Source organism: Ursus americanus, chromosome 37 (genome assembly GCF_024610735.1).
Source record: "Ursus americanus isolate L20-20 chromosome 37, mUrsAme1.1.p, whole genome shotgun sequence".
NCBI lineage: Eukaryota > Metazoa > Chordata > Mammalia > Carnivora > Ursidae > Ursus > Ursus americanus.
Genome location: NC_142163.1, coordinates 9,433,593 through 9,459,955, shown reverse-complemented (window position 1 = coordinate 9,459,955; position 26,363 = coordinate 9,433,593). Strand labels below are relative to the sequence as shown.

The 26,363-nt window shown below is 41.3% G+C and overlaps 1 protein-coding gene across 1 annotated transcript in view; it reads right to left on the bottom strand.

Moving 5' to 3' along the window:
- LOC123776188 (BCL-6 corepressor-like) overlaps positions 1-23,828 on the bottom strand; it is a 46,265-nt gene extending 22,437 nt beyond the window's left edge. Inside the window, exons 1-7 of the mRNA XM_087859300.1 lie at positions 23,648-23,828; positions 7,030-7,254; positions 6,351-6,583; positions 6,117-6,144; positions 5,180-5,478; positions 4,528-4,785; positions 3,567-3,733 (exon numbers count right to left, since the gene is read on the bottom strand). Of these exons, the coding sequence (XP_087715426.1) occupies positions 3,567-3,733; positions 4,528-4,785; positions 5,180-5,478; positions 6,117-6,144; positions 6,351-6,583; positions 7,030-7,254; positions 23,648-23,828 (1,391 nt within the window). The remainder of the gene's footprint in view (positions 1-3,566; positions 3,734-4,527; positions 4,786-5,179; positions 5,479-6,116; positions 6,145-6,350; positions 6,584-7,029; positions 7,255-23,647) is intronic.
- Positions 23,829-26,363: the final 2,535 nt, after the last annotated feature.

Here is a 26,363-nt window from a genome sequence, read left to right as displayed (position 1 = left end):
GTTTTGTGGCATTATTTGTAATTCGTCTTTATTTCTCATATTAGTTGAGTCCTCTTATTTCATAAAATGGATAGTAATGACTCAGTTTTCATTTTGTATTTTCATAATTTGAGACTTGTCTGTTTCTTAGTCAAGTTTGTTTAATAAATAAATAAATCATCAGCAGCAATAAAAGTGTCGATTTTGTTAATCTTTCAAAGGACTAACTATTGGGTTTTGTTGATTTTGTCATTTGTTTTTCTACTCCCTATTTTATCTGTGCTATAATCTTTTGTATTTCCTTCCTTCTGCGTCCCACGGGTTCACTTTGTTCATCTTTCTGAGTTCCTTAAGTTTTCAGGTAAGGTGTTGATTTGAGATCACCTTTTCATGTGAGCATTTAGCATTTATAAATACAAGTTTTCCCCTTAGCATAATTGTTGTGTCACGTAAGTGTTGATGTTTTTTTGGTTTGCGTTTATATCCAATTATTTTGTAATTTCCCTTCTGTTTTCTTCTTTGATCCATATTCTTTAGTCTATATTGTTTAATTTCCACAAATTTTCTAATTTTGCTGTTTTGTTTTTGTTACTTATTTCTAACTGCATCCCACTGTGGTCAGAGAAGGTGCTTTCTATGATTTCTATGTTCTTAAATCTAATGAAATTTCATTTGTGGCCTAATATATGGTGTAATGTGGAGAATGTCCTGCGTGCACTTTCAAAAGAAACAGGTGTATTCCACTCTTGTTGAGTAGAGTGTTGTGTATAAGTATGTTAGATCTAATTGGTATATTGTGTCATTGCAGTCTTGCATTTGCTCACTTACCCTCTGTGGGTGCATTATTAAAAGGAGAGTATTGAAGTCCTTCACTATTTTTGTAGAACTTTTGATTTCTACTTGTAATTTCATCAGTTTTGGTTCATATAATATATTTTGATTTTGTGTTGTTACATGATGATTTGTGTTTATCCTCTTTATTAAACTGTTCTTTCCTTGTCCCTTATAATCATTTCTGCTTTAAAGTATATTTTGTCTAAGACCACACCCACTTCTTTGTCTTCCTATTTACTATTTGCTTGAAATATTTTTTCCATCATCTGATATTATCTATGTTTTTGGATTTAATCTGATTCTTATATATAGAATATAGTTGGATAGAATTTTTTAAGCCCTTTTAATTATCTTCTCATTTTCGTTTTTGAATACAGTTCAGTTACTTTTTGTTGTTACTCTGGGATTACACTTAATATACTAATGCTATAACCATCTAATTTGAATTTATACTATCCTAATGTCATTAACATAAAAAACTCTGCTCTTATACAACACAGTCTACAAATGTTTCAGTTATTGATGCCATAGACTTCAATCTTCACACAAAATGTTTTCCAAAACAGACAGTAATAATTGGTTTTGTATAAATTACTTTGTTAAATCATTTACAAAGCAAAAACAAAAGAGCTACAAACCAAAGTTACTATAAAACTAGATTAAAATGGCCCATGTATTTACCTTTAACAAATTTCTATTTCTTTATAAGGTGTTATCATCTAGTGTGTTTCATTTGGACTTGAACGGCTTCTATTAATTATTTTTTGCAGTTTAATTCTACAGTTAACAAAATTCCTGAGCTTTTCTTTATTTCAGAAAGTCCCAATTTTTGAAGGTAGCTTTTCATAGATGTAGGATTCTTGCTTTACAGTTTTTCCTTTAGCACTCTGAATATTTCTACTTCCTGTAAACCTTCCTAGGGAGAATTATGCCGATAACCTTACTGGAGAGCAGTGTATGAGCAGTGTATGAGTCACTTCTCTGTTGCTCCCCATTTCTTTTTTTGTTTTTGGCTCTCAACAATTTCACTGTAATGTCTTAGTGTGAGTCTCTGAATTTAACCTGTTTGGAGCTCACTGAGCTTCTTACTTTGTCTGCATGCCTTCCAACAAATGTGCAAAAGCTTTGAACATAATTTCTGCAAATAATTTGTCTCCTCCCTTCTCTTTTCTTTCTGGAACTCCTATCAGGTATATATTAATCCAACGGATTATATTCAAGAAGTGAAGTAAGTTCTTTTAGCTCTTCTTCTATTTCCTTTGTGTTCTTTAAATTTGATAATTCAGTTGTCCTATTTTAAAGTTTGCTGATTCTTCTGCCTGCAGAAGTCACACTTAGAATGCCTCTGATCAGCTTTCATTTCAGTTACTCCGTTTTTTAGTTCTGCAATTATTTCTTTTTATGTGTCCTATGTCTTTATTGACATTTCAATTTTGTTTGTACATTGTTTTCTCTGTGCATGTTTTCTTTTATCTCTTGGAGCATTGCTAAGTTGTTTTACAATCATTGTCTAGTAGACAGGATTCTTTCTGCTTTTTTTCTCTTTTTTAAAGATTTTATTTACTTGAGAGAGACAGAACGAGAGAGAGCACAAGCAAGGGGAACTGCAGGCAGAGGGAGAAGCAGTTGCACCACAGAGCAGAAAGCCTGACGTGGGGCTTGATCCCCAAACCCTGAGATCATGACCTGAGTTGCAAGCAGATGCTTCATCGACTGAGCCACCCAGGTGTCCCCAGAATTCTTTCTCAAGGACAATATTGTGATTTTTTTTCCTTGTTGAAAAGCATACGTATAAATCATATAATGTACTAACCACCTTGTTGGTTTTTTTTTTTTTTTAAGTAGCCTATTTATTGCTAGGAATGGACATGAAATATAACAAAGTTCTTTCAGGACTATTCTAGCCTGTGCCTTTCCCCTGGTGTGTATACTGACATCCTAAGTCCACTTGTATATATGGTTGCTTTGGAATGCTGTAGTCTTTAAACAGTTGGTTCCCAAAAGAGAAAAAGACAAAGTTAAGGGGACTATTTGAATCTATTACAGGGGCGCCTGGGTGGTGCAGTCGTTAAGCGTCTGCCTTCGGCTCAGGGCATGATCCCAGCGTTCTGGGATCGAGCCCCACATCAGGCTCTTCCACTGGGAGCCTGCTTCTTCCTCTCCCACTCCCCCTGCTTGTGTTCCCTTTCTCACTGGCTGTCTCTCTCTGTCAAATAAATAAATAAAATCTTTTTAAAAAATAATAAATCTATTACGAAGCACTTCAGCCAGACGAAGAGGGTCCAATAGCAACAGCTGCCCACCTTTCTCTGTGACCCTCCATAAAGAGAAGCAGTAATGAGAGCTCAGATTTCTAATATCCGGATAAGTCGACTGATAAGCTGCTCCAAGAACATATGTACATCTGCCTGACACAGGACTGCGCTACTCCTAGAGGACAGATATCTGCTACTGTGCTGAGAGGAAATTGATCAAGATTAACTATTTAAGGTTTCCTGGAAGTGGCAATACAGTGCAAAATGGTTTCAAAGTGGTTATGTTATATCAGGCATATTTTGCCAGTACACCTGCTGTCTAAGAAAGGACTATTTCTGGTGCTTCCTAGTCTGTGAAGTTTCTTCTCATGTCATACACTTTTAAAGTTTTAAGTATGTTTCCAAAATTTCCTACTTAAAGAGGATTTTGCAATCAATGTTTCCACATACCTGAGAATTACTGCCCATGTCCCAACAAGACACTAAGGGTCCACTAACCTGGTTCCATCTTGGGTACTACAGTTGACATCAGCCCCATATTTAAGAAGGTGTTGAACAATGCAGAGCCATCCTCCTGCAGAAGCTTCATGCAGAGCAGAGTAGCCAGCATTGTCTTGATGATTCACATCACAAATCTTGTTTTCCAGGCAGTACAACACCAATTCCTGTGCAAAGAAGCAGGGGGAATGCTGTGAGAACTGCACAATGAATCTCATAATGATGACTTCATAGTTTGGTAGTACCCACTTTCAAAGACATTTACCATTAGTCTTGCGAACCCCCTGCAGCTATGGCAGGTAGTGCATACATGTTGGTGAGGGAGCACAAGCATGTGTTTGCTAGAAGCACATCTATTTCCTGAACCGCAGTTAGTGATAACAGAATGGTTGGCATGTCAGAACTACTCAATCCCACATGCAACATCTATCCTGTCTTTGTAGGTATTGCTCCTTCCAACTCATGATAAACCAACTGCTGTCACTGGATTTCATCTGCAAGCAACTGAGCTAACTATAAAATCCTTCCAGAGAATTCTCTCCAGATAACCCGGAAATCTCCAAAACAGACATGTTGACAGAAACAAGACATTGAAGCAACCACCAAAACTATCCCCAAACTAAAAAAGTGCTATTGTTTCAAGAGACTATGTGAATGCATGATAACACGAATATGTCCTGAGTGCAAAACAAGTTATAATAGATCTATGTAGGCTTACAATAAGAACATAATCAAGTACTGAGACAATATAACTTATCACTGACATCAGCCATGTTGGCTAGGGATATGGCAATAACTTTGGTGCAAAGCTGGAACGCCCAGCCCAGTCCCTGATCTGGAGGGGGTTGTACTCTCAGTTTGTTGCCCTTCCTTGTGCCATCCCCAGCCAGGGTGCCTCCTCACCAGCATCAAGGAGCAGCATCAGTAGTTTCTAAATCCAGACACCCACAAGGACACCAACCTCATAGCCAAGCTGGGCAGCCCGCTGCAGGAGGGTCTCACCAGCGTTCTTATTGACCACAAATCGCTGTCTTTCTGGCAGCATGGGCTGTGACTGGGAAGTCTCTGGAGGGGGACTTGAGTGTAGCAGCCTTTGTAAGATCTCAGAAGGTGGCGGTAATTGTTGCAAAAGATTGAAGGATTTCTGATCCTGGTTGGCTGATGACAGGTAATAGTTGGAACTGGGCTCTTCCTGCTTTGTGACTCCTCCAATGTTCACCTATTACAAAACCAAGGAGCATACACATTTAAGGCTGTCTTCCAGACATGCCTCTTTCCCTCCTACCCAAGTCAAAAATCATAGTGGAAGGCGGCAGCTTTTCCTTTTATTTGGGGGAAGGGAGCGAGTATGGGAGGTGGGGGTTTGGAGGCTAGTTAAGAGAAGTTTTCAGAAGAGGTTTCGTTTTTACCAGTTTGACAGTTCACCAACAAACAGGAGGCATGCCTCCTGGAACAGGAAAGTAACTTTGGGGGAGGAGCCTAGGAAAAGGAAAACTTTGTTTTTGAGAATCAGTCAGCAGATGGACTAGCTGAGAGGGATGAGTGAAGTGCCTGCACAAGCCTGATTCAGAAGGGGATTGTCAAAGTAGTACCCAACAAGTGTCAGGGGGTACCTTGCCATCAGCGTTCTCCACAGAGCAGTCCCCTGGCACTGACAAACCCTGCCTTGTTTTGTGGGAAATCAAATGCTTTGTTTTGCATACTCTTTTCCCAGATGGTTTCTCACTGTTCTTGGTGTATCTCTGCAGCATGGAAGCAGCTTGGTGATCCTTTTCATCTGTGCACAACACATGCGTCTTCTGAGTTTCTTTAATTTTCAGCTTTTTGGAAAGCGACCTTGATGTTGGTATGGTACTTGTACTGACAGATGAAAGGCTCTTTATGGGCAGAGTAGTAGAGCATATAGGAAAGCCTAAGGTGGGGGATGGTGTGCAGGAGAAAGAGATGGGTGAGAAGAAGCTGGTATTACAAATGCAGCCAGCACAGAAAGAAAAACCCATTATTAGCGCTGATTACTGGACTGGCTTTACATTTTAAAGATAAAGGAACTATGTTTCAAAGCATAAAGTGTTTTAACCATCCCACATTCAAATAACAATTAGGTTAACCCATAAAATCCCAAGCTGGAATTTTTTTTTTCAAATGCCAGGGACAAGGGACCAAATGCTAACCCTTCCTGCTTTCCCACCCAAACTCACTGGACCTGGGTAAAGGACTTTCACACTGACGGCCAGACTGGGTGCTCAGACCTAGCAATCAGATTCAGTCTGAGGCTGGAATGAGAGTGTTGGCAAGCCCCCGGCATCAGACTTCCCTTCCTAGTCGTGATAGGCTTGATAGGCAGTATCACAGGAAGGGAAGCTCCTTCCCTCTCAACCGTGCTCTGCACTGTACATTGTGGAAGAAAATGTGCAGGCTGAAAGGATGTGAGGAAAGACCTCCCTGCCTGCCACATCCTAGCCAGTCGACTTTACTCAAGTCCTCATGGGTTCTCTCCCACAGAGAACAGGTGATACACACTCTCGTTGTGAGGCAGGCAATCCTGCATACCTTGTTCATTGTCACTGGGTTTGAAGGACTTTTTTTGTTTTAAGATTTCATTCATTTATTTGAGAGAGAGAGAGAGAGAGAGAGAGAGAGCGCGCCACTGAGAAAGGGAACACAAGCAGGGGGAGTGGGAGAGGAAGAAGCAGGCTCCCAGCAGAGGAGCCTGATGTGGGGCTCGATCCCAGAACGCCGGGATCACGCCCTGAGCCGAAGGCAGACACTTAACCACTGTGCCACCCAGGCACCCCTGAAGGACTCTTCTGACCAGCTTCTATTGCTTTTGGCCTCTGCCCCTTTCCTGCAAGGCTTGTCCTTGGAGCTTTTATTTCCCTGGGCAGTGACCTCACCTTGAACTGTGTGAGCCATTTTCTTCTCGACCTTCTCGCCAGGTGTGCTCTCTGCCGTTGATACCTGTTGTTTCCACCGTTTTCTAAGGTGTAGCAAGTGGTGTTGCTTCTTAGGATGGAGACCTGTTAATTCAATGCACACTTCAGTCTGGTCAGCTCACTGTAGTGTGGTTGTTCTAGGTGGTAGGAGGAATCGTCTCCCCTTTCCCTCTAAGGTGAGTCATCTAATGAAGAAATAACTACAAATTAAAAAAAAATCTTCCTGCTTTGGAGGGGGGCCAACTGTCTTGCCCATCATTAATGGAGGTGGGAGAGGGGAGAGGTGTGGTTACTGCCTCTGCTTGAGTATGTCACCAAGTCTTGGGAGAGGACTTATTCATCTTTGGCCATGTTTGAGCTTGAGCTCCTGCAACTGGGGAAGGACAGATGTGAGTGGCTTCCCCAAGAAGGGAATGGAATCTGCAATAGGATTTCCTTTGTGCATGTGTAGGGTGGGCAGCAAGACTCATGGTCATCCACTTTGTCTACATGCAAAGGCCACTGAGCAGGCAGCCAAAGCCAAATCTTACCTTTGGAGACCCATCTTTGTTTCACTTTCTGCAGAGGGTCCTCTGGAATTTCTTCCACAGTGGTCTCAGTGTGATTTCTGTCATCTGATAGTTTGTGTTTTCTGTCCAGTCGGACGGTAGGGTCGTGCTTGCTCATGGGCCACCTGTCCATGAAGTACTTCACAGAAATATCTTTCTCCTCTAGGGCTTTCAACAGATTGTATTTCTTTGCAGCACTATCTTCACCTGGGGGAGAGGAGACAATGAGGGCCCAAAGGTCATCATGAGAACACAGGACTGCCATAGCCAACATAATCTGCTACCAAAACACCCTTCTCTTTAAAGACAAGGAATCTTTCATTAGAAGTACAAAATCCTCAGAAATAGAAACCCCCAAAGGAGAGCCAGGTGAAGACAACTATCAGTTAAAGCAGAAATCAAGAGTGGAACTGGTTGAAACATATATGCCGTACCTCCTATACGGTACAGACTTGTAACTTTGTCATTTTTAAAACTGGAGGCATGACAGAACCAAGAAAGGAGATGAGAAGAGACATGAGGCATGAACATCATCTGTCAATAAATGGAAAACTAATGTAATGAAGAGATATCTCCCAAATGTTAGGTATACAAATGACAACATCAATATTTACTTGGGTTGCAACGCAGGACAGATGATGCATAAACAGGGGCAGAAAAATAGTGCTAAAACAAAGCAGGTCCTTGATGGACAGAAGCAATGGTCTCTCCTAAAGGTCTCTGGAGCTCTGAGCCTACAGCCCAAGCTGCTGCTGACACCTGCCAGAGAAGCAGAGGAAGGCAGGAAATCTGGGTAGAGCAAGGGCCCTGGGGAGAAAACCTTACTAGTAAAGCCAAAGGAAAGATTTCTTAGCATATGCAAAAGTACAACTTTATAGGCAACTTTACAGGACACAATCTCCTTACTGTAAATCCTTTTCTGTCCTCTTTTCTCACATTATTGAAGAGGTGGTCCCATTTCCCAACCAGGAGGAAGTCTTTGAGACTCCAGCACCTCAGTAACATCATGAAGAGCCACAAGAACACTATTCTTCTTTTGAACACCTAACAATCTTCTTTTATGCCTTTCTTTACATGCAAGTATCTAAGGTCCCTCTAAAGACAGGGCTCCATTCCCTTCATTGTCAGTGTCTCTTTTCACACCTGGCTCAAAGCAGGCGGGTTAAGGCAGAATTAGCTAGGTGACATCATATTGCCTTTTAAATCCATAACAGAATTGCTGTTTAAGCAACACTTTTAAATCCATAACAGAATTGCTGTTTAAGCAACACAGAACCTCACTGTGTCTTCCCTGCTACATATCTTTAGAATAAGAATCTCTCAACTCCTGGTATTTTTTTTCAAAGCACAAGTATATTTTTATTTTATTTTTTAATTTTAATTTTTATTATTATATTAGTTAGTCACCATACAACACACCATTAGTTTTGGGTTTTTTTTTTTTTTGAGCAAAAGCTATATTTATTTATTTTTTATTTTAACGTTTTTTTTTATTGTATTATGTTAGTCACCATACAGTACCTCCCTAGTTTCTGATGTGAAGTTCGATGATTCATTAGAAGACATCATTAGTTTTAGATGTACTAGTGTTCCATGATTCATTGTTTGCGCATAATACTCATCACTGGGCTAGCCCATCCCCCACTCCCCTCTCCTCTGAAACCCTCAGTTTGCTTCCCAGAGTCCACAGTCAGTCATCTCCCCCTGTTTTTGCCCCCTTCATTTTTCCCTTCTCAACTCCTAGTATTTTAAATTCTACATCCAGGCTTTGCATTTTAAGCGCAGGTCTAATGTAACAACCTGTATCTCTGACACTCTCGACCCTCTCTACAGAGGCATCTTTCTCACAGAGGCTTTCTGCTGAAGTTTTCACTCTCACTGCATCTTCCTAATAGAGAAATTAATTTATATGTAATATGCCTCAATTTTTGTCACAATAGTCACCATCTCCTGCCCATTGAAAACCACCTGGAAGAGTTGTGCTGACTTACTTCATAGACATTGACAGAAGTGACTCACTGGGGACTTCATCCCCGTGCTCTTTGCTCATCTGGACAAAACAAACTATCCCTCTGTCACCTCCAGGCTTCCCACCAGGTAAAGTTCTATGAAGTAAGTCAGCAATGCTGCTTAGATAGGGATGACATACTCCTGTGCATGATCTTCCAGATGGTCCCCTCCTGTCTTGGTTTCAGGAAACTTTCAGTGTGATGACTACGGTTACTTGACCTGAAGTATTATCAGGAACTCTCTATTACTAAAGTTGAGATACAGTAAAATTACTCTCGCACACATAAGAGTAGCTGCATTCTTCCCATTTTGCAAGACAATCTTTTCAAAGCTAGGTCCATCTATACCTTCCCCCAAACTGCCTTCCAAGCTGCTATAAGAAAAAAATGAGCAATAATTGAGAAGTTTTTAGTACTGCCCCTAATAGCAAGTATCCTGATTCACCAAGTGTAGTTCTCCCAAGACATTAAATATCATCATCACCTTCAACATTATCACCAGGAACAACACCCCGAACTGCCTAAGACACATAGGCTATCAGGTATGGGGCAGAGGGGCTCCATGCCACACTGCTGTATATCTCAACTTAGACTTTCTCAAATAAGGTCAATTCAAAAACTACCCTCAGGGTTATCCTTGTTGACAAAGGAGAAGGAAAGATATGCAGGACTCCAAACCATCAAGTTCTGCCGTCCTTGTTGTTACTTTTGGCCCTTCTAGAAACAGGAAGTCATATACCTTTGTCATGTACCATCCAGGCATATATGACTGTGGCTGTGTTCAAGTTTAACAAGCGTTCTCTCACAACATACACATCCCATAATTTATCATACTTGTACTATACCGCTACCTCACAAAAGCATCACCGTGGCAATATTTACATGTCACCATGGTAGCAACTAACTTCTGTTCCAGCATGCCTACTTATCACTAAAAAAATGCCAGAGTATTGACATGTTCGAGGGTTACAAAATTTCCTCTGCTGCAGGTAATGAAAGCATCTCAACAAAGGTTAATCTTGTTGAAACCATGATCCCCTACGGAAAAGGCACGGGAAATGTTTGTTGATTTTGACTCAAGCTTCTTCCAATTCCTTCAGTCTCCAAAGCCGAGGCATTGTAAATGAGCACGTCCTAGTCTGATGCAGCCAGATAGTAGACAAAGGAGACTACCGTTACATGTTCAAGAAGGAAGGGACCAACACCTCCTGGTCCCTTCCACTGGTGGTTCCTATTAATGAATTTCCCAAGTTTGAGGAGACTCCCAAATCACTTGTCAACTTCTAAAGTAAAACCAGGTGACTGTTCAATCACAGAATAAATGAAAATCCCAACCATTGTATTTTCAAGTTAACTCGCTTTTCTTAATCCCCTTCCAAAAAGACTAGACTTCTAAAATGCATTAAACTATTACTAACTTCAGGGTCAATGCTTTTTGAAAACAATGTTTCTGAGGAGTTCAACTGGTGCGAGAGTAGGGGGACAGTATGGTTGTGTCATCCTGCGGATACAAGAAGGGAGTTACCAAAACATTGTGACTGAGAAATCAAAGGGGGGAGTGTCAAAGACATAGTGCCACTCTACAAGTAGAAAGCTGACCACGTTTTGAAAGGTAGGAGATGTGCAGATTTGAAAGCCCAGGGACAGAGCTGTGGATAGGACAGCGGGGAAGGAAGCTATTGGAGCAAGCTACTGCAAAGGATTAGAAGCAGTAGAGCACAAACTGGGGCCTTTTGGAAGTCTGCCACTGTGCCTGGCATATAGGTGCTCAGGAGGCCAACTGGAGGAGAATCCCAGGTGTGACAGCATGGTCCCCAGTGATGCCAGAAGAATGGGTGGAGCCTAGGTCTTGCACTGTTCTCAGGCATAGGTGTGTGGAAACCCGCTGGGACAGTGAGGCTACATACTGGCTTTGTGCTCTGTGTTGCCACAGAGAGGGAAGTGCTGCTCTGTCCTGTGACCACTTTCATGGGTCAGGTCCAGCCAAAGGTAGAAGTGAGGAGAGAGGAGAAGTGGAGGTCTGCCCACAGGAGTCCCTAAAAGTTGGACTTTGGAAACTTAAGGGCCTGAGAAAAAACAAAGCAGATGACAAAGAAGAAAGGAAGAAAGGAAGAGAAAGAAAGAAGGAAAGAAAAGAAAGAAGGAAGGGAGGGAGGGAGGAAGGGAGGGAGGGAGGAAGAGAGAGAGGAAGGAAGGAAAGAAGGAAGGGAGGGACGGAGGGAGGGAGGGGAAGAAGGAAGGAAGGAAGGAAGGAAGGAAGGAAGGAAGGAAGGAAGGAAGGAAGGAAGGAAGGAAGGAAGGAAGGAAGGAAGGAAGCGAGGGAGGGAGGGAGGGAGGGAGGGAGGAAAGAAGGAGGGATGGAGGGAGGGAGGGAGGGAGGAAGGAAAGAAGGAGGGATGGAGGGAGGGAGGGAGGGAAGGAAGGAAGGAAGGAAAGAAAATAAATAAATAAGCACCAAAACACAAAACCACTCAGACTCAGACAACACGTGAATACAGAGTCCTGACAGAAAGCCGGGGACACAATTCTGATTGATTGCTCTTCTGAGAGGGCTCACTCAAGAGTGGTGGGCTGAGAATTTTCAGCCCTGGGGCTGGAGAACAGAGGCAGTGCCATTTTCATCCCACCCATCTTTGGTGAAAGCCTTTAGGAAGGAAAACAGTACTGGAGTCCAGAAACTCTCACAAGTAAGCCCTGCTTCCCCCACACCCTGGACAAGCCTTTCCCCTAGGGCAAGTCCAGCTGGCAATCAGCACAACAGGCCCCTTCCCCAGGAGAACCCACACACAACTGCTCCCACCAAGTTTCCTGAGCAGAGAGCTGTGAAGCTTCAGTTCTAGGGGAAAGACTATCTAGCATTCTTTGTACTTTAGGGCTTTTGTTGGAATGTGATTCTTTTTTCAGTTACTTTCTTGTTCTTTCAATTCCTTCTCTTGATTTATGTTTTCATCTCTATAATGCGTTTTCTTAGTTTTTGTTGTTTCATTGTTTATTTTTTTCAATTCTTTTTTTTAAAATTTTTTTTTAATAATGATTTTTTATTATATTATGTTAGTCACCATACAGTACATCCCCGGTTTTCGATGTAAGGCTCGATGATTCATTAGTTGTGTATAACACCCACTGCACCATGCAATATGTGCCCTCCTTACTACCCATCACCAGTGTATCCCATTCCCCCACCTCCCTCCCCTCTGAGGCCCTCAGTTTGTTTCTCATAGCCATAGTCTCTCATGTTTCATTCACCCTTCTGATTACCCCCCCTTTCTTTATCCCTTTCTTCCCCTACTGATCATTCTAGTTCTTATGTTCCATAGATGAGAGAAATCATATGATAGTTGTCTTTCTCTGCTTGACTTATTTCACTAAGCATTATCTCCTCCAGTGCCGTCCATGTTGTAGCAAATGTTGAGAACTCGTTCTTTCTGATTGCTGAGTAATATTCCATTGTATATATGGACCACAACTTCTTAATCCAGTCATCTGTTGCAGGGCATCTCAGCTCCTTCCACGATTTAGCTATTGTGGAGATTGCTGCTAAGAACATTGGGGTGCATATGGCCCTTCTCTTCACTACGTCTGTATCTTTGGGGTAAACACCCAGTAGTGCAATGGCTGAGTCATAGGGTAGCTCAATTTTTAACTTTTTAAGGGACCTCCACACTGTTTTCCAGAGTGGCTGTACCAACTTGCATTCCCACCAACAATGTAGGAGGGATCCCCTTTCTCCACATCCTCTCCAACATTTGTTGTTTCTTGCCTTGTCTATTTTTGCCATTCTAACTGGCGTAAGGTGGTATCTCAGTGTGGTTTTGATTTGAATTTCCTTGATGGCTAATGATTTTGAACATTTTTTCATGTGTCTGTTAGCCATTTGTATGTCTTCATTGGAAAAGTGTCTGTTCATATCTTCTGCCCATTTTTGATTTGTTTATTTGTTTCTCGTGTATTGAGTTTGAGAAGTTCTTTGTAGATCTTGGATACCAGTCCTTTATCTGTAGTGTCATTTGCAAATATATTCTCCCATTCCGTGGGCTGCCTCTTAGTTTTTCTGACTGTTTCCTTGGATGTGCAGAAACTTTTAATCTTGATGAAGTCCCATAAATTCATTTTATCTTTTGTTTCTCTTGCCTTTGGGGATGTGTCATGAAAAAGGTTGCTTTGGCCGATGTCGTAGAGGTTGCTGCCTATGTTCTCCTCTAGAATTTTGATGGATTCCTGTCTCACATCGAGGTCTTTCATACATTTGGAGTTTATTTTTGTGTGTGGTGTGAGATAGTGGTCAAGTTTCATTCTTTTGCATGTAGCTGTCCAATTTTCCCAGCACCATTTATTGAAGAGACTGTCTTTTTCCAACCGGATGTTTTTTCCTGCTTTATCAAATATTAGTTGCCCAAAGAGCTGAGGGTCCATTTCTGGGCTCTCTATTCTGTTCCATTGGTCTATGTGTCTGTTTTTGTGCCAGTACCATGCTGTCTTTGTGATCACAGCTTTGTAGTACAGCTCGAAATCCGGCATTGTGATGCCCCCAGCTTTGTTTTTCCTTTTCAACAGTTCCTTGGAGATTCGGGGTCTTTTCTGGTTCCATACATTTTAAGGACTATTTGTTCCAGTTCTTTGAAAAACGTTCTCGGTATTTTGATCGGGATAGCATTGAAAGTGTAGATTGCTCTGGGTAGCATGGACATTTTAACTATGTTAATTCTTCCGATCCATGAGCATGGAATATCTTTCCATCTTTTTAGGTCTTCCTCAATGTCTTTTAAGAGTGATTTATAGTTTCTAGAATAAAGGTCCTTTACGTCTCTGGTTAAGTTAATTCCAAGGTAACGTATGGTTTTTGGTGCTATTGTAAATGGGATGGATTCCCTGATTTCTCTTTCTTCGTTCTCGTTATTCGTGTACAGAAATGCAACTGATTTCTGAGCATTGATTTTGTATCCCGCCACGTTACTGAATTGCTCTATAACTTCTAATAGTTTGGGAGTGGCTTCTTTTGGGTTTTCCACATAGAGTATCATGTCATCTGCAAAGAGAGACATTTTGACTTCTTCTTTGCCAATTTGAATACCTTTGATCCCTTTTTGTTGTCTGATTGCTGTTGCAAGGACTTCTAGTACTATGTTGAATATTAGTGGCGAGAGTGGGCATCCTTGTCGTGTTCCTGATCTTAAGGGAAAGGCTTCCAGCTTTTCCCCATTGAGAATAATATTTGCAGTAGGCTTTTCATAGATGGCTTTTATGAGATTGAGAAATGTACCTTCTATTCCTACACTCTGAAGGGTTTTAATCAGGAAAGGATGCTGTATTTTGTCAAATGCTTTTTCGGCATCGATTGAGAGGATCGTATGGTTCCTGAGTCTTTTCTTGTTGATATGATGTATCACGCTGATTGATTTGCGAATATTGAACTACGCTTGCATCCCAGGTATGAATCCCACTTGATCGTGGTGGATAATCCTTTTAATGTACTGTTGGATTCTATTAGCAAGTATCTTGTTGAGGATTTTGGCGTCCATATTCATTAGGGAAATCGGTCTGTAATTCTCCTTTTTGAGGGGGTCTTTTCCTGGTTTGGGGATCAAGGTAATATTGGCCTCATAGAATGAGTTTGGTAGCTTTCCTTCTGTTTCTATTTTTTGAAATAGCTTTAGGAGAATAGGTATTATTTCTTCTTTGAATGTTTGGTAGAATTCCCCAGGAAAACCGTCCGGGCCTGGAGTTTTGTTATTTGGAAGGTTGTTTATCACTGACTCAATTTCTTCATAATTAATTGGCCTGTTTAAGAAATCAATTTCTTCCTGTTTCAATCTTGGTAGTTTATAGGTTTCCAGGAAGGATTCCATCTCTTCCAGATTGCTTAGTTTATTGGCATATAGCTGTTGATAAAAATTTCTAATAATCCTTCCAATTTCAATGGTGTTCGTCGTGACCTTTCCTTTTTCATTCATAATTTTAATAATCTGGGTCCTTTCTCTTTTCTTTTGGATAAGTCTTGCCAGTGGTTTGTCAATTTTATTGATTCTCTCCAAGAACCAGCTTCTAGTCCTGTTGATCTGCTCTACTATACTTCTGGTTTCTGCTTGATTGATTTCAGCTTTAATTTTGGTCAACTGCTTCCTCGTGCGTGGATTAGGCCTGTCCCTCTGTTGCTGTTCCAGCTTCTTGAGGTGAGAATATAAAAACTGCATTTTAGATTTTTCTATTCTTTTGAGTGAGGCTTGGATGGCTATGTATTTCCCCCTTACGACTGCCTTTGCAGTATCCCATAGGTTTTGGACAGTTGTATTTTCATTCTCATTGGTCTCCATAAATTGTTTAATTTGATTTTTTGATTTCCTGGTTTATCGAGTCATTCCTGAGCAGTATGGTTCTTAGTCTCCAAGTGTTTGAGTTTCTTCCAAATTTTTCCTTGTGGTTGAGTTCCAATTTCAGAGCGTTGTGGTCTGAGAATATGCGGGGGATAATTTCAATCTTTTGGTATCGGTTGAGACCTGTTTTGTGTCCCAGAACATGGTCTATTCTTGAGAATGTTCCATGGGCATTAGAATAGAATGAGTATTCTTTGGTTCTGGGGTGTAGTGTTCTATATATATCTAAGAGGTCCAACTCGTCGAGTATGGCATTCAAAGCCTTTGACTCTTTGCTTAGTTTTTGCCAGGGTATTCTGTCTATTTCTGATAGTGGAGTGTGGAGGTCCCGTACTATTAATGTATTTTTATTTATATGTCTCTTTATTCTGGTTAAGAGTTGGCTTGTGTATCTTGCTGCTCCCCTGTTGGGGGCATATATATTTATAATTGTCATATCCACTTGTTGAATACTTCCCTTAAGAATAATATAGTGCCCTTCTGCATCTCTAACTATAGTCTGTAGTTTAAAATCCAGTTTATCTGATATGAGAATTGCTACCCCAGCTTTCTTTTGAGGTCCATTTGCGTGAAAGATGGTACTCCATCCCCTTACTCTCAGTCTGAATGCATCTTGGGGTTCGAAATGAGTCTCTTGTAGACAGCAAATGGATGGGTCATTTCTTTTTATCCAATCTGCCACCCTGTGGCGTTTAAAGCAAGAATTTTAAACCATTAATGTTAAGACTGAGTACTGAGAGATACGCTTTTAATTCTGCCATATTGTCAGTAAAGTCTTTGTTTGTATTGGCTATGACTTTCTGTTTTGTATCACTCTTGGGGCCTTTTTACTTTTATAGAACCCCCCGTAATACCTCCTGTAGGGCTGGTTTCGTGGTTACGAAATTGGCTAGTGACTGTCGATTCTGAAATGTCTTTATTTCTCCATCAATTCTGAATGACAGCCTTGCTGGATAAAAGATCCTTGGCTGCATGTTTTTCTCTGAAAGAGCTTTAAAAATGCTCCGCCAACCCTTTCTCTCATTCCAGGTCTGTGTAGACAGGTCTGACGTAATTCTGGTGCCTTTGCCTTGGTACGTGAGAAATTTCTTTGCCCTGGCCGCTTTCAATACTGTATCCTTGGATCTCATATTTGCGAGTTGCACTATGACGTGACGTGGTGTAGGTCTGTCATGGTTGAGCTTGGGAGGGGTCCTCTCTGCCTCTTGGACACGAATTTTTGTTTCCCTTGCTAGATTAGGGAAGTTTTCAGCTACAATTTGTTCAAATATCTCTTCTAGACCCCTGTTTTTCTCCACCCCCTCGGGGATGCCGATGATTCTAACACGGATCGTTTCGTTGAGTCAGTAATCTCCCATAACCTACATTCGTGGGCGTGGATTTAAGACCATCTTCTATTTTTATTTTTTCCTCTATTAACCCATCCTCCAATTCACTAACCCTTTCTTCCACTTCGGTGACCCTGGCCGTCAGAGCCTCTAGTTTTGCCTGCATTTGGCTCATAGAATTTTTAATTTCTGTCAAATTCGCTCTCATTTCCGCCCTTAGGGATTCTATATTCTCAGTAACATTTTCCTGAATACTGTTTTCAAGTCTACTCATTATCTTGACCATTGTTACTCTGAATTCCATTTCTGATAATTTGGTTACATCCATATCCGTTACTTCTGTGGTAGAGGCCACTGACTCACTGTCTTTTCTTTGCTGGGGGGGGGGGCTTCTCCTTCTTGTCATTCTAATGAGGAGAGGTTGCGGGGTTGTCCAGAGCCCAAAATTATTGACTGGGTCCCAGGCCGTGCCCCTTGTTTTATAGGGATCTTAGAGATGTGGGCTTCTTCTTTAAAGATTTTATTTATTTACTTATCTGAGAGAGGGAGACAGACAGCCAGCAAGAATGGAACAGAAGCAGGGGAGTGAGAGAGGAAGAAGCAGGCTCCCAGCGGAGGAGCCTGATGAGGTACTTCTTTCCGGAACGCCGGGATCACGCCCTAAGCCTGAGACAGGCGCTCAATGACTGCGCCACCCAGGCGCCTCCGGTTGTGGGCTTCTTGATTTTTCAGCCTGCCTTCTGGGGGAGGGGCCTGCCACGCAGATACTCAGGCAACCCTGTTTGGTTAGAGTCTCCGTGTCCCCTGCGAGGGAGGATGGTGATGGGCACTCTCTGAACCGGTATTTCCAGGCTTTTGTTCTCTGGCGGCTTTCCCCGGCGGCCGGCTATGCCTCTTCTGAGGGTCAGAGCAGCAGAGGCTGCATTGTCACAGAACAGAGGGATTGCGGCCCGTTCTCCACTGATGTTCTGGCCACTTTAACTCTATTACTGTTGGTGCTGCTCAACCCTGCAGCGTCCCGGGATGTGCGCACCAACTCGGTGTCCCTGCCCTCACTTCCAGGGCCGGCGCGTCTCTGTCCTTTGTGTTTCTAATGCCGCCAGCCACCTGCCGCCCCGCACGCTCCCGGGTCTCCCGGTCTCAGTCAATGCCCGGTGAGCACACCGCAATTCCGGAGTTTCGGGAGAAGCCTGGTGGCGCGCGCACCCGGTTCAGGGTCTCAGTCTGCTGTTTCGTGGGTGCCGACCGCGAGTCCGCCAGCTCCCCTGTGCAGTTGGCCCGCCAGCCGCCAGCCGCCCCGCGCGCGCTCCAGGAGCTCCCGGTCTCAGTCTGGATCCCGTGAGCACACCGGGATTCCGGTGTTCCGGGAAATGCCTGGTGGCGTGGGTTCATGGCTCACCGGTCTCAGTCCGCTCTCTCGTGGGTGCCCTCTGTGAGTCCTCCCGCTCCCCCGTGCAGGTGGCTGCCGCTTCCCGGCGCCCAAACGCGGCGGCTCCCTCCCCCTTCCGTTTATCTTCCGATATCTGTGCACGGTTTACAGCTCCCCTCTTGGTACCTCTATACTCAGCGCTGGAGATGTTCATTTGTAGAGATCCAGATGCGTCTTCCTGCGTCTCAGGCTGATTCCGTGGTTATTTAGGCTGGTCTGGTACCTATCCAGCTCGACTCAGGGGACCGGCTGAAAAAAGCTATTTTTTTCAATTCTTTTCGTGTATCCTCTTTCGATTTTCATTTTCATGGACACTGTACAGGTTTTAGATTTGTTTCTTCTCGTTGTATTTATTTTCCTTCTCTCTTATCTTGCAATCTAGGTTCTCTGGACAAGCAGAACAAAACACTCCCGGGATCCACTTATTTGTTGTGATTTTTATGCCGTGGTGGTGGTGGCTGGTGCTTGTTGTTTCCTTGTTTTTTGTTTTTTCTCATCCTTTCTCCTCTCATCTTCAGGACAACAGGACCCAATGGAGAAATTTACCCCAACAGAAAGAACAGGAAGTTGTCCTCACAGCCAGGGATTGAATCACTGTGGATATAAGTCAGATGTCTGAAGTAGAATATGAAACCATTGTCAAAAAGATATACTCTAGGCTTGAAAAAAAAAAACCCTAGAGAATCTGTCCCCATAGAGGAAAAACAACTCAAATCTTGTCTGGCCAAAATGGGACACACTATAACCGAGAGGCAGGACCAAGTGGAGAGCATCAAAACAAGTATGAATGAACAAAAGAGTGATCAGTTAGCTAGAAGAGATTACAGGGAAAATGAACCCGAAAAGAAGAGTGCAAGAAGACTATTAGATGATGAAAGTTGTCTTAGGGAATTCAGCCATCCCATAAACAAACCTAATATCCCTATTGTAGGAGACCCAGAGGAAGATGAGCGTGGAAAGAGGGCAAAAGCGTTATAGCTAAGAATTTCCCTAATCCAGGGAATGAAATGGGCATTTGAGTCGAAGAGGCACAGAGAAATCCCCACAAAATCAACAAAAATAGAGCAACCCCATGACCTATCAGAGTGCAGCTTGCAAATGACAAGGAGAAAGAAGAGTCTGAAAGTAGCTCGGAAGAAGAGGTCCTGAACCAACAACATTAGACACGGAAGGCTTGCAGCACATCTGTCCACAGAGACCTGGCGGGCCAGTAAAGGACTGGCATGAAAAACTCAATGTGCTAAATGAGAAACATATGCAGCCAAGGATCCTTGATCCAACAAGTTGTTATTCAGAACAGGAGAGATCAAGAACTAGTAGGAAGATCGGTAGGAGAAGAAAGGGATAAAGATGGGGGGGGTATCAGAAGGGGGAATGAAGCACGAGAGACTATGTACTCTGAGAAACAAACCGAGGGCTTCAGAGGGGAGGGGGATGGGGGAATGGGATAGGCTGGTGATGGGTAGTATGGAGGGCACGTATTGCATGGTGCACTGGGTGTTATACGCAACTAATGAATCATCGAGCCTTACATCGGAAATCGGGGATGTACTGTATGGTGACTAACATAATATAATAAAAATTATTATTATTATTAACAAAAAAAGAATTTCCACAACTAACAAAAATGATAGGAATTTGGGAACACTAAACTAGCCCTGCAAGAATAAATAGTAAAGGGGACCCATTAAGCAGAAAGAGACAACAAAAGTCACAAAGCCCAGAAAAGGACAGAGACAATCTACAGACACATAGACCTTACAGCTTATACAACGACGCTAAATTCCTATCTTTCCATCATTAATTTAAATGTAAACGGCCCAAACACTCCGGTAGACAGACTCACGGTATCAGAATAATAAAAACCACACTACGCCACACCAAACCTAACCCAAATGCAACAAGACCCGTGGATAGCTGTCGTACAAAATACTCATTTCCGACCCTAAGACACCTGTTCATTGACAGAGATAGGTGGGGAAGCATTTGCCACACTAACAGACATCCAAAGAAAGCTAGAGTAGCTGAGACTTCTGTCAGACAAATGAGATGTTCAACCTAAGCCTGTGAGAAGACATGGAGAAGGACCCTATATCCCATGAAAGGGGCCTACCCAACAAGAAGGTCTGACAAGTGTACGTATATATGCCCTTATTATGATGGGAGCAGCCACTCAGTAAACACAATTAATCACCACCTTAATGATACTCATAGATAATAAGCTAATAATAATAGTAGGGGACGTGAACAGCCCATTTACAGCAAAGCATAGATCATCTAAGTAGAAGATGAACAAGGAAACAAGGGCTTTGAATGACACACTGGACCAGATGCCCTTAACACATCTATTCAGGGCATTTCTCACTAAGGCAGCAGAATACACCTTCATTTCCAGTGCCCATGGAAGGTTCTTCCAAAGAGATCACATCCCAAGTCACCAAATCAGTACTCAATCAGGACAGAAATACCAAAATACTTGCATGCATATTTTCAGGCTACAAGACTATGAAACTTGACATCAACCACAAGACAACATTGGGAAGGATCACAACTACATGGAGGTGAAGGAATGTCCTCTGAAAGAATGAATGGGTCAACCAGGAAATCCAGACAGAATGGAAATGTAAAGATATGGAAGCAAATGAACAGAAAAATGGGAGAGACCAAAACTAAGACCTTTGGGATGCAGCAAAGGCCATCCTAGGAGGGAAGGAGATAGCAAAACAGGCCTTCCTTGCAAAGTCTCCAAGACACAGCCTGACCTTACACCTAAAGGAGCTGGGAAAACAACAGAAGGAAAGCCTAAATCCAGCAGGAGAAGAGAACTAATCAAGAGTAGAGCAGCAATCAAAGATATAGAATAAAAAAACAAATCAATGAAACCAGGAGATGGTTCTTTGAGAGAATTAACAGGATTGATAAATCCCTAGCCAGACTTATCAAAAATAAAAGGGATAGAACCCAAATAAATAAAATCATGAATAAAAGATGAGGGACCACACTAATGCCACAAATATACGAACAATTATAAGAGAATGTCATGAAAAAGTGTACACCAAAAACTGGGCAATTTGGAAGAAAAGGACAAATTCCAAGAAACATACAAACCACAAAAGCTGAAACAGGAATAGAAAATTTGAACACATCCCAAACAGCAAATAATTGAATGTGTAATCAAGTATCACCCAACAAATAAGTCCTGGGCTGGATGGCTTCCAGTGGAATTCTACCACACATTTAAGGAAGAGTTCATACCTATTCTTCTGAAACAGTTCCAAAACATATACATGGGAGGAGCACTTCTCAACTCCTTTATGAGGCCAGCATGACCTGTATTCCAAAACAAAACAAACAAACAAACAAAAAAACACCACAAAGGAGAACTATAGGCCAATATCCCTGAGAGACATGGATGCAAAAATTATCGATAAAATGATGGTAAATCAAACTCAACAGTACATTAAAAGAATTATTCAGGGCACCTGGGTGACTCAGTCCATTAAGCGTCCGACTCTTGATTTTGACTCGGGTCATGATTTCAGGGTTGTAGGGTAGCCCCTCTTTGGGCTCCATGCTTAGCATGGAATGTGCTTGTACCCCTGCCTGTGCTCCTCTTCTGATTTCTCTCTCTCTCTCAAAAATATAAATAGATAAACTCTTACAAAAAACATTTTTCATCATGAGCAAGTAAGAAATATTCCAGTGCTGTATGGGTGGTTCAACATCAGCAAATAAATCAACTTGATATACTGCATTAATAAAAAAAAAGATAAGAACCATAGTATCCCCTCAATAGGTACAGAAAAGCATTTGACAAAAGAAAGCATCCTTTCTTAATAAAACCCTCAACAAAGTAGAGATAGATGGAACATACCTCAACATCATAAAGGCCATATACAAAATTGACCCACAGCTAATATCATCCCCGGTGGGGAAAACCTGAGTGCCTTTCCCTAGGGGCAGAAACAAGACAGGGATGTCCACTCTCACCATTACTACTTAATAGCTTCAGCATTCAGACAACAACATGATACTCTATGTAGATACCTGAAAGACTCCAGTACAAAATTGGTAGAACTCATACAGGAATTCAGCAAATTTGCATGCTATAAAATCAAGATGTGCAGAAATCCTCTGCATTTCTATACACCAATAATGAAGCAACAAAGAAATCAAGGAATGGATCCCATTTACAACTGCACCAAAATCAATAAGGCACCTAACAATAAAACCTAACCAAAGAGGTAAAAGACCTGTACTCTGAAAACTTAAAACACTAATGAGAGAAGCTGAAGAGAAAGAAAGGGAAAGGCATACAGATCTTATTAATCTCAACACCCTGAAACCAAATAACCCATTAAGAAAAGGACAGAAGACATGAATAGACACTGTTCCAAAGAAGACATCCAGATGGCTAACAGACACATGAAAAGATGCTCAACATAGCTCATTACCAGGGAGATACAAATCAAAACCACAATGCGATACCACCTCACACCAGTCAGAATGGCTAAAATTAAGAAGTCAGGAAACGATAGATATTGGCGAGGATGTGGAGAAAGGGGATCCCTCCTACACTGTTGGTGAGAATGCAAGTTGGTACAGCCACTCTGGAAAACAGTGTGGAGGTCCCTTAAAAAGTTAAAAATTGAGCTACCCTTTGACGTAGCCATTGCACTACTGGGTGTTTACCCCAAAGATACAGAAGTTGTGATCCAAAGGTGGCATATGCATCCTGATGTTTATAGCAGCATTGTCCACAACAGACAAACTCTGGAAAGAGACCAAATGCCAATCGACTGGTAAATGGATAAAGAATAAATGGTATATTATATAATGAAATATTATTCAGACATCAAAAAGAATGAAACGTTGTCGTTTGTATTATGCTAAGTGAAATAAGTCAGTCAAAGAAAGACAATACCATATGATCTCACTCATATGTGGCATTCAGGAAACAAAACAGATGAACATAGAGGAAGGGGAAAGAAGAGAGAGAAGGAATCCATAAGAGACTTTTAACTATAGAGAACACACTGAAGCTTTCTGAAGGGATGTGGGTGGGGGGATGGGCTAGATGGGTGATGGGTATTAAGGAGAGTATTTGCTGTGATGAACATGCGGTGGTGTATGAAAGTGATGAATTATTGATTCTATTCTTGAAACCAATATTGCACTGTATGTTAACTAACTAAAATCTATATTGAAAAGAAACTGTGTCCTAGGAAATTGGTTTCTAGGTGACTCATTTCTGCATGTCACAACATTCAAAGGGACAATGAGGCCTTAATTCCATGGACGGAAAGAACAGCCCAGCAGCTACTAACTGAACAGCAGTTATAATAATACTGTCAATTTAAAATTAATACAATATAATACTCCTAACTTCTCTTAGCTCTGAGAATTGAGTCACCCTGTTCTAAAAGACGTAGCATGACACACAAACAGCTTGAGTTTACTTACATGTCTCACTGTTCTTCTGGCCAGCAATGGCCTCCTCCAGGGCTGTTAACATTGGCTTTTTGTCCTCATTTCTTTTCAGCCTTTCCCAGGCAGTGGACCTAAATGTGCACACCTCAGTGTCTTTGGTCATTGGGAGGGTACCTTCCCTCTCTTTCATCTCCAACTCTGAGAAGTGCATCATTGCACACTAGAAACAGAATGGAGATGTATTCAAATAAAAACACTTCTCCTTAAAACCTACTGGGTGTTATATGCAAACAATGAAGCATGGAACATTACATCAGAAACTAAGACTAACATAATATAATAAAAAGTTTTTCTTAAAAAAAACCCTACTTACCTCATCTTAAGAGAAATTTGCCACAAAATAACCACAATTTATGAAATAAGGTTCTTTCACTATAATCTCTTGGATATATAGCTAATATGGTAAATATGTGTGTGTATATATGTATATCCATGTACATAGTATTGCAAAGAGACATTCACTTTTGAAGGTGAGATAAAAATTCAAATAAAACAAATTAAAAATGAACAAAGATAAAGAGAATATAAACTTCTTATATTTTTAAAAATGAAATTTAACTCTAAAGGGTTACATAATATTCTAGTAACTGCAATTTGAAAGAATAAATTAGACCTCATACTTAGTGGCAGATAGACAAAATAAGGGACACCTGGGTGGCTCAGTCAGTTAAGCATCTGCCTTCAGCGCAGCTCATGATCCTGGAGTCCCAGGATCAAGCAGCGCATTGGGCTCCCTGCTCAGTGGGGAGCCCGCTTCTCCCTCTGACTGCTGCTCCCCCTGCTTGTGCTCTCTCTCTCTCTCACTCACTCTCTCAAATGAATAAATAAATAAAATCTTTAAAAGAAAGAGACAAAATAGTTTCATAATACTTACATTCATGAAAACATCCATTTTTAATAATATGAGACAACTTTTCTCATGACATTACAAAAAAATTAGCTTTTAAATAAAAATAAAAATATTTGAAAAATCCATGTATTGCATGGTGCACTCAGTGTTACACGCAAACAATGAATCATGGAACATTACATCAAAAGGTAATGATATACTGTATGGTGACTTACATAATGTAGTATTTTTTTTAATCTAATGAATTATAATTCACTACCAAGTGAAGTACAAGTTACATCCCATTTTGGTGATACACATCTCCACTAAGTATCATGTAAGTGCAGTATAAGCAGCACTGTTTTAACATTCTTTAATGCATAGTAAGAGCAGAGAAATCAAATTGATATGTAAACATCATGCAGTGTTTAGATACACTTTGCAATATTTAAAACTTCTGTTACAGCATTTGAGTACAGTCCTCTTAATATCTATTGGACAACTTAATGTATCCTAACACATGAACCTCCTAAGGGCTACCACTTATGTTCCTTTAGTGGAAGCATTTCATACATTTACATTACCATAAGGTTCATTAAATCTGTCTGATGACCTGCCCTACCATACTCCCCCACTCATCCTCACACATTCAAAGAAACCTCATTACTGGGAAATTGACTGAAATATGGGTGAGTAGACATCAATAATGTTGAGAACAGAAAAACAATGGAAAAAAATCAATGAAACTACAATTTCCTTTTTTTAAAGTATCATGAAAATTGATAAATCCTTAGGTTAACTAAGAAAAAACAGAATAGATTCAAACAACTGAAATCAAATTTTAAAAAAACTACAACTACAAATGTTGCATGGAAATAAAAAAAAAGAACTATAAGAAAATATATAGAATGTACGATGATTGAACCATGAGGTTCATGGTTGCATGGAAATAAATGTTGCATGGAAATAAAAAAAAAGAACTATAAGAAAATATATAGAATGTACAATGATTGAACCATGAGGAAACAAAAAACATGAACAGACTTCATGGGTTCATTTATGAACACTAAGGAAATTCAATCAAGAGTCAAAAACCTAACAAAAAGAAAAGAAAAGATCCTGTGGCTTTATGAGATAATTCTACCAAACAATTAAAAAAAATTTATACTACCTTACCTGAAACTGTACCAAAAATTTAAAAGAAAACACTTCCAAATTAATTCTTTTAGCTCAATTTTTTCATACAGGTGCATGAAACAAATATACTACACAAAGAAAAAGTACAAATAGGTAAAAATCCAAGATGGTGACATACGAACACCCAAGCTCACCTCATCAATACACTGAATCTGTACCTACAAAAAGAGCAATTCTGACTGAGAAAGACTGAGAGCTGACTGAACAACATCTCTACAACAAAGGATAGAGACCACATACAGAATGACAGGCAATAACATGGAGCCACATCCTCAAAGCTGTAAACTGCAGTGAGGAAGGATAGCACTGAGGGGCCAGAAGCAGATTCATCATCCCTGGGGCACAGAAAAAAAGTCAATGATTAAAAAGGCAAATACAGAAAGACGAGTTAAGATGGCGGAGGAGTAGGAGACACCTTTTTCAACTGGTCCCCCTAGTCAAGCTGGATAGGTACCAGACCAGCCTAAACAACCATGGAACCAGCCTGAGACGCAGGAAGATGCATCTGGCTCTCTACAAATGAACATCTCCAGTGCTGAGTATTGAGGTACGAAGCGGGGAGCCATGAAACCATGCACAGATATCGGAAGATAAACGGAAGGGAGAGGGAGCCACCGCGTTCGGGGGCCGGGAAGCGGTACCCACTTGCACGGGAGAGTGGGC